General features: G+C 41.9%; 1 protein-coding gene across 9 annotated transcripts in view; it reads left to right on the forward strand.

Annotated features, from left to right (window-relative positions):
- The first annotated feature begins 981 nt into the window (after positions 1–981).
- MCTP1 (multiple C2 and transmembrane domain containing 1) overlaps positions 982–17660 on the forward strand; it is a 595101-nt gene continuing 578422 nt past the window's right edge. For all 9 annotated transcript variants that reach the window (XM_007978702.3, XM_007978722.3, XM_007978744.3 and 6 more), the window contains exon 1: positions 982–1707. In XM_007978702.3, coding sequence (XP_007976893.1) covers positions 997–1707 — 711 coding nt within the window. In that variant the 5' untranslated portion in view covers positions 982–996. The remainder of the gene's footprint in view (positions 1708–17660) is intronic.

Raw genomic sequence — 17660 nt, forward strand, 5'->3', positions numbered from 1 at the left:
GCAACTTAAGGGCTGGCTTTATGGTCAGACTCCGGAAATGCTAGATCCTGATCATAAGAGACCAGTGCAGAGGCAAATAAAGAGAAGGGAGGGGTGGATGGGGATGAAGTCAAGACAGAAGAAATTAAACTCTCGTCTTGGACCCAGGGCGCGCAACGGGGCGGGGGCAGACGTGCTCAGCCTTAGAGCTCCGTCGGGTTCATTGCTCAGAGTGGACATTCGGCACCCCCAGGAGACCCATCGAGGGCTCATAGTCTCCACTCCAGCTCGCTTCATCGGACCCAGAAGATCGCCAGCGCGGCCAGCGGCCAGCGCACAACGAGCTGCGTGGGCAACTGTGGCCCGATCCTAGGGAGCAAGCTGGCTTCGGGCCCTACCTAGCTCCACCCGGCTCCTACCGGCCCTCCCACCTAGGAGCTGGAGGATGGTCCCGGGGCGCCCCAGGGGGGCTGCTGGTCCCCGGAGTCTCCAGCCAGACGCGCCGTGTTGTGTGAGCCGCGTGCGCGCCCAGTTGGGAGGCAGCCGCCCCCGCCGCTGACAGGTGCTGCCCAGAGGGCGCCGGGTGCGGCCCCTGGCGCAGCTGGACGCGCACGCCCCGGTGCGTGCAGCTTCCCGAGCTCGGCCAGCGAGAAGAGGGAGCCAGGGCGCGGCCTGGGGGACGCCAGTGGACTGGAGCCGCGGAGCTTCCAGCGAGAAACTTTGCAGGCGCGGCGGCCGCGATTCTGTGACGGCTCCAGCCCACCCCAGCAGGTGCGGGAGGAAGAGGCGGTACCGGAGTCCCGAGGCCAGAGAGCCTCGGCGGCGGCGGTCGCTTCTTTCCCCCGAGCTGGCCTGAAGTCGCTGGGCACTCCCGGTTTCTGCTGCTGCGCCCGCCGCCGCCGCCACAACCGCCACCGCCGCGGGGACCCGGGAGGAGGCGCAGCCGGAGAGGGAGGAGGAAAAGCAGGAGGAGGAGGAGGAGGAGGAGGAGGGGAGAGGAGGAGCAGGGGGTGGAGGATGGAGCCCCGGGCTGCCGCGGCGGGCGAGCCAGAGCCGGCGGCGGCGTCCTCCTCCTTCCAGGCCCGGCTCTGGAAGAACCTGCAACTGGGGGTGGGCAGGAGCAAGGGCGGCGGGGGCGGGCGCGCGGGGGGTCCGGAGCGCCGCACTGCGGACACCCCTTCGCCCTCCCCGCCACCCCCGGTGGGCACACGGGACGCAGCGGCCGGCGGGAGTGGTGCAGGCAGCAGGTGGAGCGGCTTCAAGAAGCGGAAGCAAGTGCTGGACCGAGTCTTCTCCTCCTCGCAGCCCAACCTGTGCTGCTCCTCGCCGGAGCCCCTAGAGCCCCGCGGCACCGGCAGAGCAGAGCAGGGGTCCACGCTACGCCGCCGGATCCGCGAGCATTTGCTCCCGGCCGGAAAGGGGCCCGCGGTGGCCACGGGAGGGACGCCTCCTGGCGGACGCTCCCCAGACTCAGCTCCTTCCTCTTCCTCCGCCTCATCCTCCCTGTCCTCCTCGCCCCAGCCTCCCCCGAGGGGTGACCGCGCCCGAGATGAGGGTGAACGGCATCGGGGCCCCGGGGCGCACTTGTGCCATCAGAAGAGCTCCTCTTTGCCGGGCACCGCCTGCCTGGAGCAGCTGCTGGAGCCGCCGCCTCCTCCTACAGAGCCGGCGCGGAGTCCCGCGGAGTCTCGGGCCCCGGAGACGGGCGAGGAGCGCGGCAGCAGCCAGGTGAGTGCCAGTTGGCGCGGCCGGAGACAAGGTGCGCGGGGCCACGCCTCCAGCTTCAGGCGTTCACAACCCGGGGAGCGGGGGGCGGGGGCCGGGAGGCGGGAGGGGAAATGCTATGAATTCTAAGTACATGAAACAGTGGAAAGAAAACATCTCGCTGTAGTTTAGCAAAGATGAAAGAGTTCTGACTTGCACCCGGACTTTGCTTTTGATAGAAATGATACCTGTCACCAGAAGCTTTCTGAGTAGTCAGTGAAAAGTTCGATCTAAAGTGGGTAGTCTGTAGAGGTCTCCTGGAAGGAGATATCCAGCCAGGTCTCATCTTGGCAAAAGAAAAAAACTAACCCAATAACTTAAAAACAATTACAACCATGTGTGGTGGTGTGGAGGGGCACCATTTGAAGCAAATGGCTGGCAGGAAGAAGTAGAAACGTGGAGAGGTAAATTATGGCACATGTGAGTCCTGTGCCAGGGAAAGCATCAGCGCAGGTTTGCTCATTTTCCGGCACCCCTTTCTTAAACCTTCCCGTTGCAAGTGGATCACTGCCCTTCAAGTGGACAGCGGGAGCGTCTCCTCCCAGTTAGTCAAATGCATGTGTTCCTATGAGCCTTCTGAAGTTTTGATAGTCACCTGAAGCACTTGCTTTAAAAGTATATTGCTTTATACATCATGTTGACTGCTCAGACAAGAGTCAAGGTTTTTTAAAGTGCTTTTACTAGAAATTTTATGTGTGGGGCCCACAACGCGTCCCGCTGAATAGCTGTTTTTACAAAGAGGCAGTTTCAAAGAGGCACTGCTGTTTTTGTAAATGTCTATCAAATCATTTTAATTCTAGAAAATATTTTGGAAGTTTCACTCTGCCAGACACCTAAAGAACATTTTTCTCCCAATACATCTTAGTTTATTTAAACTTTCTCATTGTTTTGACTCTGATTCATTATGTTAGATGAATGATACTTACATTAAAACTTTAGTTATTAGTAGATTAAAAGCTCAGCTACAAAGAACCATCAGTCTGTGTTTTGAAGGGTAAGATACAGGAATAGAAAGGCTTTCCGTTGAAAGTTTTTATAGTTAATGCACTGATTTCTTACTGTAGCTTCAGAAAATAAACCAGAATGTGAATATGTTTTGTTCCTTAATAAACAATATTGCTTGCAGTAAGCAAACACCTGATGATCCAGAAAAAGATTTTATTCACAGAAGAGTAAGTAGAGATAACAGTGACAAAAAAGACTAAATACATTTACCTTTCCTGTCATCTTGAAAGTGTGAATAGAGCCCCTGTTTTTGGTTTTAAAAGTAAAGTGATCATTGTTTTTAGAAGAATGTTTTAAATTCAGTATAGATGAATACTATATATTAAAGGAAGTATTGGTTTCTGAGTGTGTACATAATCCTAATGTATAAGAATTTCAGAGTTGGGGAACTTTATATTTTTTTTTCTTTCACTATCAAGGATAATAGAACAACAAATAATAATTGAATTATTTTGGAAGGTATATATCATGTTACTGTGAATGTTAACTTACTAAATCACATTGCAGTTCACTGACCCAAGACATTTTCAAAGCAAAAATAGATAACTCTGAATTTTTATGTTCCTTTTTGCCAAAAAGTTTTCTGAAACTACCAATCTTTATTAAGAAAACACTGTAAGTATGAATTTTGTATACAAAAGATATAAACTTATTCTGGAGAAGATACTAAACTAACACTATTATGTACACCTTCACCATATGCTGGGCATTTTATAGCCTGACATAGTTTAACCCCCACAGTCCCTTTACAGATTAGTAAACCAATGCTCACATAGGTTAAATAAGCTTTCCAGGGTCACGTAGTTAGTAGATGACAGAGAGAGGTTTTGTACTCAAGTCAGTCTCCAGAATCTTTTTCCATTATGACAGCTACTTTTGACAACTTTTAGAACTTGTTCCATTTTTTAGATGATTTTGGTCTTACTGATGAAACTAGAGCCTTGCAAGTTTACGTGTATTCTGGAGATTTTTCCCCATCCCTATATACAATCAATTCTATGATGGATTACCTATCTTAATTTGTAATTTGTTCTGTGATGCATTGTCGCATATATATTTTGTCACATTTACAAATGAGATTATCGTGATCTGTAACTCTGAAGAAGCTTTTCATTACAGAGAATCAGCATTTTGACGTAGACATAAGAGAAATAAAAGAGCTAAAATATCTTTCAGAAAATAAGAGAAAGAAGGGATATAGGCAGACAGAATGGTAAAACCTGAGGGACTTGCCCGATGCCAGACACAGTCCCAGAAAGAGATACCATTTTTGGTCCCTAGTGTCTGCTGCTCATGGCGCCTTGTTCTCTAAGAAGTGGAGAGATTTCTCTGTAATGAGTCACAAATACGACTTTCATCAGCACTCTATGACCAATGTGAAAGAGAAGATTTGGCTCACCTCTGAATGGGGAAGAGGAAGAAATGGAATTGGAACCTGGAACTGGAAGGGGACTCATTCAGCTGCCCAGAAGTCAGCTTAACTTTGCAGCACTCTTCCAAGCTTCCTGAATATCTCCGAGATCTTTCCTTACTCTCTCAGCAGCTCATCTCCAAAGAGACCTGGGCATGGGGAAGGGGTGTGTAGCACATACAGATTTCAGCTTTATTCCCAGTTCACAAGCACAGTACTCAAGAAAGAAACACAATAAAAGCATTTAATACATCTTTCGAGTGCCTAGATGAAAAGACTGTTCTTTCAAGGCAGAAATAAAATTTATTGCAAAAATAGGCAAATTGTTTAATTTTTTCTCTTGTTCTCTGCTTGATCCTGGCATAAGCCATGTTCTCCAACACACTCTCCACGTCTCCACCTCCCTAGCCCAGCACGAGGCCCCAACAACATATGTGCACGTACTCTGACAGTGGGTAGAGATGTTAAGCAAAAGCAAAGAAAACAAAATCGGTTTGGATGGCTGGGGAAAGAGATTTGGGAGTCACTGATATATATGAGTAAAAGTGAACAAACCAGGCTACTTTCCGTGTGCCTGCTGGTCCTCTTGCTATTGTGCTTTCATTAGCCAAATATACCTTTGCAATATGTACTAACAGACTTAATAATGCCTTGCTGTTGGGGGATGTGCGTTATTTCAAATGTTCTGTTTTGAGAATAAGGAAAAAAAAATCCCTTTTTCCCCACTGATTCTAGTTCACGTGTTGGGCCATATTGTCATACCAGATGCATTTCATTTTCTGCAACACAGTTGGAAAAGATGCTTTCTCAATTTGTGTGCATATCAAAAATATGCCAATTTTATGTATTCTGCCTTGACGAGTTACTAAAATTATGTTTTGCTAGGATCAGAAAGTCAGTATTTTAAGATAAAGAGTGAGGAATGAATACGTTGCATTTTTTTAGTATTTTAACAAAAGCATGTAGTGTTTATGAATGCTGAACTTTTAGTTTTTTCTCTTTAAATAAACTTTGTTAAAATTGCTTTCACAAAGGAGAAACTATTTTTGAAAAGAAGCAGGAAAATTATTCAGTGTGTGTTAGGTATGTTTTGAAACATAGCAAGAGGAATCTATTCATTGGGATAAGATTCCTAAAACATATCTGTAAGCCCTGATAAAAAGTGGAAAAAATATTTCCTACAATTAAGTCTGCACATGAAGTATATCTTGCTTTATTATCTGAGCTTTTAAATAAAGCACATGTGTAGCAAAATGATTCGAAAATGTGACTTGGGTGGATTTTTGCAATTTTTCAGGTGTTTTTACTATATGACTTCAAAGAACACAACTCCATCTTAAAGAAGGCACAGATTTAAAAACATATTTTCTATTATAAATGACTAAAGTCGCTGAAGAAAACTAGTATAAAAATCCAGCCCCGAAAACAATGTTTTTATCTTTATACTGGTCTAGCTTCAGAAATGACCCCTTTCAGATTGAAAGTGAGAGAGGGTGGATGAGACCTTAGGACATTTTGGAGCAGGGTGGAAAGTGGAGTTTGATGTGCGATAGCATTCATGAAAAGTGCTGCGATCATCAGCTTGTTCCAAAGGAAGGGAGTAAAGAGGATGACATATTTCCCTTTAACCTTTACTTGCTATAATACGTATCTGGCAAATTTGAGTTGAACTGTGAATCTTGCATAAATGGAAGTGTTAACATGTAGATGTTGAGAGATTGGCTTAAACTATAGCAAGTGTTCAATAAACATTAGCAATTGCTGTTGTGCTTCTTGTTATTGGAGAGTATATTGAACTTTTGCAATTGCTGCTATTACAAATAAGTGTGTGGTTGAAAAAAATTAACAGGGTACTTTGCCAGTCCTTCTTATTTAATTTAGGATATGAACTATGTTACTTGCAGTGTTGGAAAAAGTAGCCCATGACTAATCAAGGTAGTATTGGTGACGTTACAATTTTATACAGCAATGAAAAAAAATCTTACATTATTTTTAGCGAGTATGTATGCATTATCATGAAGAATGAATATGTTATGTTGAGGGAAAAAAATGGGATTAGCAGATTCGTTTAAAAATAGAACATTCTTCTTCCTCTTTCTTTTACCTCACTGTTTGAAAATGATTTCACAAAATAAAGGTTAATAATATATTTTTGATACCTAAAGGAAACATGTAATATGATTTCTTTGATCACAATGCTTATTAAATCATTTACGAATCCTGGTTAATGGAGTATAAATAATATGTCTGTATAACTTTATAAACGTTGACAAAATCTGCAGATTTAGAAGTTAGGTTATATATATTTTTTCTTTTTGGTCTATATCTATTTATAATATTGTAGCAGACATCTGCTTTAGGTAAGCAGAATATATATATATATATATATATATATATAGAGAGAGAGAGAGAGAGAGAGAGAGAGAGAGAGAGATGGAGTGCAATGACGCAATCTTGGCTCATCACAACCTCTGCTTCTCAGGTTCAAGCAGTTCTCCTGCCTCAGCCTGCCAAGTAGCTGGGATTACAGGCATGTGCCACCATGCCTGGCTAATTTTGTATTTTTAGTAGAGACGGGGTTTCTCCATGTTGGTCAGGCTGGTCTCGAACTCCCGACCTCAGGTGATTCATTCACCTCGGCCTCCCAAAGTGTTGGAATTACAGGCATGAGCCACTGCACCTGGCTTGAAAATAATTTTTTGAAACATTTGCTTTAATTGCTTTTTGCTACTGGAAAACTTACTAAAAATCACATATTTCCCTGCCTCAGTAAGTCAAGCATCCTAAATAAGACCATTTCTTGATAACTGAGGGTCATTATTTGCATTCTGGGCTTTGCTTGTTTGTTTAATGTGAATGAGTAGATATTATCCTACAACTTCGTTTATATAAACGTGCATGTTTTTATAAAACTGGAGTATAAACCATACCTGTTTATGACATGCTTACCTTTCTGTAAAGCTAATTATTGAATCAAAGAAGAGGCACCCTTTTCTCAAGTCATTTGTTCCCTTAATGAATAGTCTTTACAGTTTTTGTAAATTTTGATTTGTTGGCACCACTGAAGATACAGCTTTTTTCTATATCATTAACTTTATGTGCCATTTTAATTTGCTTTTCACCATCAACCTTTTCTTCTAACTCGTAGTGCTTTTTATAAATCAGAAGTGAGAAGTTTACTATCCCTAACAATTCAAGATTTTATCCAAATACATTTTCCCCTGTAATATGTAGCAGTTTGTTATCATTAGAAACTTTTTTTTTTTCTGGCAGAATATCAGGCTACAATGTCCCTAAAGTCTCCAAATCTTTGTATTTAACTGAAGTATGGGTGCAGTATGGAAAACTATATTTGTAATATAATGAGATTTAAAAGTCCTGCCTAGTGTCTTCTTGAGAGAGCAGTTTCCTCCTCTTCGGTGAAGTCTTTTGAGATATTTTACACCAGCCTTATTTCCTGTTCTCTTGGGTGCTAGCCAATTTGGAAAATTACAACAAATGTAGACACGTGGACCTCTGGACATCTTACGATCTTTGTATCCTCCCAATCCCACTGGGTTCATTTAGAAAGGCCTCTTCGGCATTAACAGTCGGAACCTATTTTGCTTAAGCCTGAACCACCTTCACTTGCCTTGCTAGCTCTGTTGGCATAGAATTTGGCAAGCCCTAGTACAACTGACCTGGTGAATCGGTATTGTAAAACAGTTCAGGGGAAGACTACTCAATAAGTGGTGACAATGAATGAAGGGATGAATGGATGGGCTAGAACTGTTCAGAGATAAGGCCTCTGGAAAAGCTTCAAAATTGCTTTATGTTTGTGAAATGATATTATTGCCTTCTCAATTCCAAGTCCTTTTAAGCCTGGTAGATATATCTGATGTTCCCCTCTTCCCCCAGCTGGTAGCTTGGCTTTTGCCAGCCTAGACTTTAATTCTGATTCTTGAGCAGACAAGAACCAGAATTAACATCTGGTGAAGGGAGGATGTGGCACCTACTAAGTGACTGCCATATTGTGTTCCCATGGAGGATGGAAAAGTATCCTATTTCTGAGGTCTCCAGGTGAAGGATATAGTTCTTGGTATTGGACTCTGACTCTGGGTATCCATTTTTCGCACCCAAGTCTCCCTTTCTGGCCTCTGACATTGCACCCACACATCTGGATTCCTGATTCCTGCCCACATATCCTCACTTAGCTATGCCTCTGAGTCTTGAATTCTGCCTGGATCTTGGCTCAAGATACCCTCCTTCCTTCTTCACTGCTACTTCTCCTTGACCCATCTCCTTGACCTGTTTTTTGTACCTGCACTTCTCCTGCATCCCAAACCCATTATTTAAGAAAGTCTCTTCTCTTCCCTTTACTCCCAGCCATGACTCAGATTAAAATCCCAATATTGGCTGGGCGCGGTGGCTCACGCCTGTAATCCCAGCACTTTGGGAGGCTGAGGCAGGTGGGTCACCTGAGGTCAGGAGTTCAAGATCAGCCTGGGCAACATGGTGAAACCCTGTCTCTACTAAAAATACAAAATTTAGCCGGGCATGGTGGCAGGCACCTATAATCCCAGTTAGTTGGGAGACTGAGACAGGAGACTCGCTTGAACCTAGGATGCAGAGGTTGCAGTGAGCTGAGATAGCACCACAGCATTCCAGCCTGGGAGACAAGAGTGAAACTTCGTCAATAATAATAATAATAATAATAATAATAATAATAATAAATAATCCCAATATTGACCAAGAATCCTGTCCTCACTAGCCTGGTTCATTCTGCTGCCTCCTAAATACCAAGTGTGTGAAGTGGAGTTCAGACAGGTGGCCAGGTGATATTTACATTGACCCCTCCTGTCTAATGCTGAGCCGAGTTAAAAAACCCCAAATCCTCCCTCCAGAAAATTTGCATTGCCCATCAACTGCATTTGCTTATAAAGGATGTTTTTCTCCCGTGGAGGACTAGACTAGAGCAGATTTTTCACTGAGCATGGTTCATTGTCTCTGTGTCCTTGCCCTTTTCCCTTCTAATTTTAAACATCTCACATGTCTAGTCTTTAACATCCACACCCACTTTCTTAGTCCTTCCTGCCTGCTTTCTTCCTTCTCCTTATTATTGTTTCTCATCCTGACTTTCTCTGATTGCAAGATCTGATTCTTGTAACTAACCATTTAGCATCCAGAGATGTGCTGTTCCATGTGGCAGCCGCTCCCCACATTTTGCTATGGGACTCTGGAAGCATGGCTAGTTAGAATTGAGATGGGCTATAAGTGTAAAATGCATACGTGCACACTGAATTTTGAAGACTTGTACAAAGAAAAGAATATGAAATATCCCATTAGTAAACTTTTTATATTGATTGCATGTGGAGACAACATTTTGGATATATGAGGTTCAATTAAATATATTAAAGCTCATTTTACAAATAAAATTACATATGTGCCTCATACTTGAATTTTTATTGGACGCAAATGATCTAAAGCAGGGATGTCAAACTCCAAACTCCAATGCCCACAGGGGTCACCAAAATAAAGACAAGGGGCCAAGAGGGTTTGGTGGGGCCGTGGTGGACCAGGGAGCCCCTGCCCCCTTGAAGGAGCAGCTGCTTCTCAGCTGATTACTGGCACCCGGGAAAGAAACTGTATTGCCAGAGCTTCTAGATTCTTTAATAGAAGCCAAATCCCAGATTTTTGTGTGAAGTCTTTAGATTCCTGAATTTTTGTCAGATAAATCATATATTTTTAAAAGCATCATAGGTTAAATAAATTATATCTCTGGCATGAATTTAGCTGTCAGTTTGAACTTCTGACTCAGAGAGGTCATATCTGGTTTCTCCCTTCCCCACTTCGCCTTCCCCCAAGTGCTAGGCAAGTGCTAAGCATGTGTTGTCTGGGGCAATACATGTAGGTACCAACACGACACGTAGGTGTCAATACATTTTACAGACTAATGGGATGAGTTCACCAGCCGGGAGAAATGAGTGGTGGGATGCAGGTGAGAACGCGGTGGGTTGGGGGGTATGTGGAAATTGTGGAGGTGGGGACAGGGAGGGTGGCCAAGCAATTTGGCTCTATACAGACCATAAAAGAAAGCAGTAGTGGGAGAAGGAGAAAGTGTTAGAAACGGGCCATGGAAAGGTTTTTATAAATGGAGATACCTTGAGTGAGTTGATGGAGCCTATGGAGAGGGAGAGGTCAAAGATAAAGGAGAAAGGGGGATAATTGATGGGATAAAGTTCCTAAGTACATGTGTTGGGGTGGGTCCCACGGGCCACGGGAGGGAGGTCTCCCTTAGCCTTCAGCCAGAAGAAGCACCCCTCTTTCATTGCAGATGGAAGGAGACAGTGTGGACATTGATGCAAGGAGGTCTGTAGACTTGGTGGCCACAGTTTGAGGGTGTTCTGTCTGGGGGCCACTTCCTAGTTTTGAAGTGTGATTAGGATTTGGACATAGGGAAATGGTGACAGACTGTTGACTAAGCACAAAGGCAAATAAGTGTCCTGTGTATGCAAAACATAGGAAGTCAGTAGCGGGACTGAAATCTAGGGTGTGGGCATAGGGGTAATGCGAATAAAGATGAGAGTGAAGGGGTGGCCAGATATGAGGGCTGAGACATGTACTCTCCAATCCTGGAGGCTATTGAGCAGGGTAGTGACTGGGTCATCCTGAGCCTTAGGAGGGAGAAGCTGGCGTGGAAACAGGAGACCATGAGGAGGCCTCAGTAATCTCAGTGAGAGCCTGCAATTGGGCTGTGCTCTGACCTTGGTGACAGAAAGATGGAAAGATTTGTGGGATCAGGGGTTTGGCTGAATATTCAGGGAAGGGGGAGTAGAAAGAGTTCATCACAGCATGTTTTCCCCTTTCCTTATGTTTTTGATTTTTCCTAGTTCTGTTCAGAGGTGCTTTTGTTGAAACATTTTTTTTTTCCCCCTGGGTGGGAGTTGAGTTTTGAGTTTGCATTTCTGCAGAATGGCTGAGGGTGCCAGGCTCCTAAGTGTCAGATTGTCACCTATTTACTGTAATAACTCCTATTCTTTAAGTTATTTTGAGTTCTTCAGAATAAAATGGTTCTCTTTTTTGTGCAGTGTCAGGCACTGAAAGTAGTGAGTGTTAATAGAGCAAAAGAAAGGGTAAAACATGTTAGTTTTAAAAATCAGACAAAACAAGAACACCTCCTACATATACCTGTTAGCTGAATTTTTATGGTGCTTGATGCCAGAGTGGCTACATATTTGGAGAAATAGTTACAATGAAGGAGGTTGGGATCCAAGGGCTCTGCTGGAAATTTTGATTCTTGATCAAGGTAGTGTGCTGCAAATGTGTTAAAATGTGCATCCTCTCTCCTGTGCAAGGCTGATCTGTGCGTGGCAAATGGTCCATTTCTGCAAACTGCCAAAAGATATTCTCTCAAAATAGAAATGATATTCTATCCATACTCTTAGGCCATATCTGATTCTTGTTCTTATATTGAAATGTAAAGTTGATTTTGATATAAGAATAATTTAGCTATTTTTATAGTTGCTTTTGAATAGTATTTTCACCACACCACACTGGAACTCCAAGTGTTTTCCAAAATATCTTTTGGGATTGGAAGCGATTTTAGAGACAAGCTCTGGGTCGCCACAGAACAGTTGCCTCCTGTGCCCTGCGGGGCCAAACCCCCAAATCAGCAGGGACCACGTGTCTCTAGCTGAGAAGTAGACATGGGCTGCACCTTCTCTTTTCTTCTTTGCTTTCCTCTACTTTTACAGGAAGCTTCAGGTGAGGAACAGTAATGGGGTTTGGCTGTGATTGTGACTTTGCCTGGTCCTGTCTGGCCTTGTATATACATACACCAGTTGAACTCAACAGAGTTTGAATTAAAAAAAAAAAAAAAAAAAAAAAAAAAAGACTTGACCGTTTGAGTCATCCCCTCAGCCTCTCTCTGCTCCCTTTGGCCCACTATGCAGCAAAATGTTCTACACTCAGGCTGTTGCTTTTGTTATTTCCTTGCTTTCTCTGTGGGAATCAGCAGAATAAGACAGAAGGGAATAGTCAGAGATGGGAGGGAGACCTGCAGTTGGCAGAATTTCTCAGGCCGCATGCTCTCTGCCTGTGGGCTTTTCAAGGAAGATAAAGCATTTTGAAGTGTATTTATACCTATTATTTATCTGGCATTTTCACTTTCTTTGACTTCAAGTTTTTCCTACTGGGCATTTGCCAGGAATGAGGAAGAACTATATGCAATTTGCCATAAGAGAATCTTTGTATAACCTGGATGACTTGGATAACTTTGTATAACTTGGATGACGGGGATAACTTGGATGATTAGCCTATGGAACTGTGTTGTGGGACTATCCAGGCGGTATATTATTTAGGTCTTGGCTCTTCCTTCTGTGCCCTCTGGCTTACCTTTCAGCTATAATATCAGTTTTCTGTCTTTGCTTAGAAAATGAGCAGGGAAAATAAAGAAAGGACAGTCAGGCAATTTTTTTATTAGTAGCTTTTATAAGATATCTTTTTTCATGGCAAAATTTTAATAATTGAGTCCTTTGATGTTTGTGACATTTTGTGTTGCTTTGATATATGCCTTACACACATGTATGCACACACACAGAGGATACCTTTACCAGGCATGGTTTATGCACGTGCCTACTCTTTCATGTATACGATATTTTTCACTGGAGTCAAAGATAACCAGAAGAACATCAGCATTCTTCCACTTCTAAATTTAATCATCCACTTTAATAGTAATAAAGTAATAGTATTACATTTAAATGATGATATAATCTTTACAAATGGCTTTAGTATATCTAGTCTGAATAGATGCACAAAAACTAGTTCAGCAAAAGAGGAAAAAAAACAATTGGAAGATGGCATTTGTGGTTAGTAAACCACTATCGTGTGTGTTCTACAAAGGAAATGAATAATCTTACTTTGAATTTAAAATATATATAAATATAAGGAGTGCCATATAAAAATATATATTATATATAATGTTTTACTTATATATAATATAATATATATTAAATCTATGATATATAAGAAATGCCTTTTCTTCAGTAGGATAGTCATTCTCCTGTAAGTGTATATCATATTTATAGCCACCATGGGAGAGCACTCATTGAATTATTCCCTTAATCCTTTCAAACCCAGGTGTCACAATAATATCAATCATTAGTGTTTTCAAGCATGGCCTGACTTAACTCTCACAAAATGATCCTTACAGGTAAAAAATAGGGAGGCATTTTGGTGAGTTTCTCTATTGATATAGTTCATTTTTTTTCTAATTTGAGGAAGGGAAATACTTTTAGGATCATAAAAATATATTCCCATAATCACAAGATATATTCTTGTGATATATTCCCATAATCACAAGAATCTCATTTTTTGAGATCACCTCAAAATAAGAGCTGGTAAATAACTGAAGTAGGAACAAATCAATCTGAGACAGCAGAGCCTTCCTGTGTGGTGGGTGGCTGCCTAGTGTAATGTCTTGTTTTCTGTTAATGTTGCCATGCTAATGCCTCTCAGTGGCTCTATTTGAAAAACATTTCTTACACTATTTTATTACTTTCTTCATCCTCTTAATTATATCTGGATTATATCCTGAATGGTGTATTTACAAATGCCCATTTCAGATTTTAAAATCTATTCTTTTTCTAGGAGTATATGCCTGATGTGAGTTTCAGACAATTTCATTTGTATTTGGTACCAGAAATGTGTTGCGTGAGCTGCTTTTGCGTAAGTGTACACGAACATATTTATTGTGTTATCTATTGTGGTAGGGCTTGCTCTTTACTACCCTGTCTTTGAATTAACTTTTGTTAAATCACAATATGAATTTTTTTTTTTTTTTTTTGAGAGAGTCTTGCTCTGTCGCCCAGGCTGGAGTGCAGTGGTGCAATCTCGGCTCACTGCAACCTTCACCTCCTGGGTTCAAGCGATTCTCCTGCCTCAGTCTCCCAAGTAGCTGGAATTACAGGCACCTGCCATCACACCTGGCTAATTTTTGTATTTTTAGTAGAGATGGGGTTTCGCCATGTTGGTCAGGTTGGTCTCAAACTCCTGACCTCAAGTGATCTGCCTGCCTCATCCTCCCAAAGTACTGGGATTACAGGCATGGGTCAATATGCCCGGCCTGCAGTCCATCTTCTAAAGCTGCATTAGGTGAAGTCTGACTTGCTGACGAGTTGCTGACGAGTTCCTCCCCAGCCTACCCTGAGCTGGGCTCTGTTTGCTCAGTTGTGCCATCTCACCTCTGGCCTGAGGCCAACCAACATGTGGAGCTTCTTACCCGGTGCCATTTTAAAATGACACTTCATAACTGATATTAATAATAGCTATACATATATAACATTATGTATTAGGCATTATTCTAAGTATTGTATATATATTAACTGATTTATTTACTACAACACTTAGGTTGATGTCTTCTTCATTTTCCAAATGGGGAAACTGAACCACAGGAGATTAACTGACTTGCCCAAAGTTATACATCTGTATGATGGACCCAGGTCTATGTCACCAGAGTCTGTGCCTTTAAACACTGCAGAATAGGCTGCCTAAAGTAGGTTGTGCCTGAGGAACCCAGCTTAGGAAAATATAATCCCAAGTAACTAGTAACTTTTAAATGACAGTTCTACCTAAAAAAAAAAATTATTCCTTACCTGGCACCCCACTAAATCACCATCATTATTTTTGTTATTGATATTATTATTAGACATATGTTATACATTAAAAGTTCTATAATTTTTCATTTCCTATATTCTATAGCCTCATCTTGTTTCTATCATTCTACTTTCTTCTCCCCTGAAAGGCATGATTTTAGGGGAAATAAATGAAATATATCTGTCTCTTAGGCATTCTATATACAGCATCTCAAAGAAACATTTATAGATTATGTACATTGTCTCACTTAAACTTCACAGCAGTTTTGACAAATAGATACTGTTAGTTGCATTTTATGTATGGGAAATTCTTAGAGAGGCTAAGTAACTTTTTGGCAGTCCTGGTTTTGTCCATAGTTAGTAAGTGGCAAAGCTAGATATTGACAGACATCTGATTACTACCAACGCCATAATTTCCAGGCTACCCACTGCTTCACCATTGGTGAGGCCGCATTGCCACACTAGTGCTAGATACATGCTTGGTGCCCAAACCTGTGATTTGTGGTTGAGTCTGACTGTCCCTTAACACCAGCCTTGCTGGTAGGTCTCTCCACAGTTTTGGAGAGAAGGCTAGAGGAAGATGCCACCATTAGTTGGAGGAAAGTTTCCAGTGAATGAGAATGGGTTGGTGTGTTTATTTTTGGCTCAGTTCTGAGACCTCATAGTGAATATTTTCAGATCTTTCTTCTTGTGAGTTCTATACGCATATCATGGCTTCAAATCATGTTGTTAAGCTCCTCTGAAAAATAATGCTGTATATTCTGTATTTAGTCTAGGAGTTATGATCTTTGGACAGGAAAACAAATTCTTTCCTGAACACCTAATTGTTTTGTAAAGATGTCCATTTGGGGTATATTCCTTTAACAAGGAGAAAGCAAGATATGAGATAATGTCTTCTGAATTTGGCATAATTTCTAATGTTTCTTAATAATGATAATATCAGCATGCAAATCTTAGTCTTATGCCAGTTGCTGTCTTAATGGATTGCCAGACATTACTTCATTTAATCTTTATGACAACAGTAAAGCAGTGGGAATTCTTAGCCTCATTTTATAGATAAATCAGTGGAGGCTTAGAAAAAGTGAGGACGTTTCTCAAGGTCACACAGCTGGTAAACAGTAGAGCTCAGATTTTGTACCTAAGAACTGACTCCAAAACTCATGAGTCTAACTGCTATGTTATAGGTGGTTTTCTTCAACATTGAAAAGCTGCTAGGTCTGCTTTCTGGGTCTGACCTGCAGACCCTGACCCAGCGATGGATGAAAGACGTACACTGACACAGATATTTTGCCTGTCAGTGCAGCTAAGGGAATCTGCTGCCTGAGTCTGCAGCTTTGATCCCGATAAGCTGGTGAAGTTCACATTTATTTAGTACAGATTAAATGACAAAGGTCTCCGGTAAACACTACCAGAGGGTGATTAACATCGCCAACCTCCCTAGTAGAGAGCAGTCATGTATCCACAGATGATCAAAGGTTGGTCTTAGGACCACATGAGTAAACAAGCTATTTAGATAAACTCCTCTACATTCCTATGTATCTATGCCCTAAGTTTTTAAGAGAATTCTGCTGCCTTCAGCCAAATCTTTTACTGAAGCTATGCAAACCTCCTGGCCTTCCAAGAAGGTTTGTGACTATTTCCTATAACTTTATAACTTCTTCCACCACCTTGAATGAGCCCCTAAATCTGCTCATGAGTGTTGTCTTGTAGCTGTTTTCCAGATGTCTTGGAATGGGGAGAATATTCAGTTAAAATGTTCTATATAATAAACCAATCCCAGATATGTATGTGTAGCTGGAAGATCTCCTTCCAATTAAATACCAGTGATTTTAGTAACCATCTTTCTCTTTCTCCCTTCCTCAAATATTTATGAAATATCTATGTTGTGGTAGACAGAGTATCTTGTTAATACCTTGATAATAAGACAGTTCCTACTCACATAGAGCTTACGATCTTATGGAAGAAACATCCATTACATTAAAATATATGCAAATTGTTACCAATTACAATTGTGATAACTAAATCAGAGAAGTACAGAGAATTATAGGAATGAATTGTATAATAAGTAGTCTCAACCCAATCTTGAGAGAGGGAGGATCAGATTGGGTTTCCCTGAAGAAGCATTTAGGATCAAATGAAAGTAATGAATAGGAGTTAGTCAGATTTCTTCAGGGTGGAGGGAAGTCAGGGATGTGACAGACAGTTCTGGGCAGAGGGAACCACAGCAGGAGGTACTTAGAGGAAGATTGCCTGGACAGTGGGGATTTGGTGATCAAGAGGGAAGGTGTGTGTGTGTTAGGGGAGATGGGTCTGGGATTAGTGGCAGGGGCCAGATTATGCAGAACCTTGCAGATCTTGGGGAGATTTTGGACTTTAGCAAGCACTGAAGCAATTTTGAGAGCCTGGATGCTCAGCCTTGAAGAGAGGAACCATCTTCAGGAGACTTCATGTCCTTGGTCTGGGAATAGCTTTCCTTTGCTTCTATGTGTGGAACCACATTGTACTCACAAAGTTGTCTTGTAAAGAGATAGGGAAGTAGGTTGGAGCTATGTTTTCCCTATTAGGATATGGTATTTTTAAAATGTTGACAAAAATAGAAATGCCTAGAGGATGAAAGTATCTTTCCCCCTGGAAAAACATGCCATTTCATTCTTCCTATTGCTTTTTTATTGAGTACTATTGGAAAGTAAATGAAGGCAAGAAATGCAATCTAATGTCTCATTATCAGTGCTCAGGGGAGAGATTTCTCCTAGACAGCACATTTCCGAGCCTAGGTAGAGATGAAAATTAGATAAAGCTCAGTGATCCAGATGTTACGACTGTAAATTATAAAAAATACATTTTCAGGAGCTTTCAACTTCTTTCCTGAA

The sequence above is a fragment of the Chlorocebus sabaeus genome, chromosome 4 (assembly GCF_047675955.1).
Source record: "Chlorocebus sabaeus isolate Y175 chromosome 4, mChlSab1.0.hap1, whole genome shotgun sequence".
Lineage (NCBI taxonomy): Eukaryota > Metazoa > Chordata > Mammalia > Primates > Cercopithecidae > Chlorocebus > Chlorocebus sabaeus.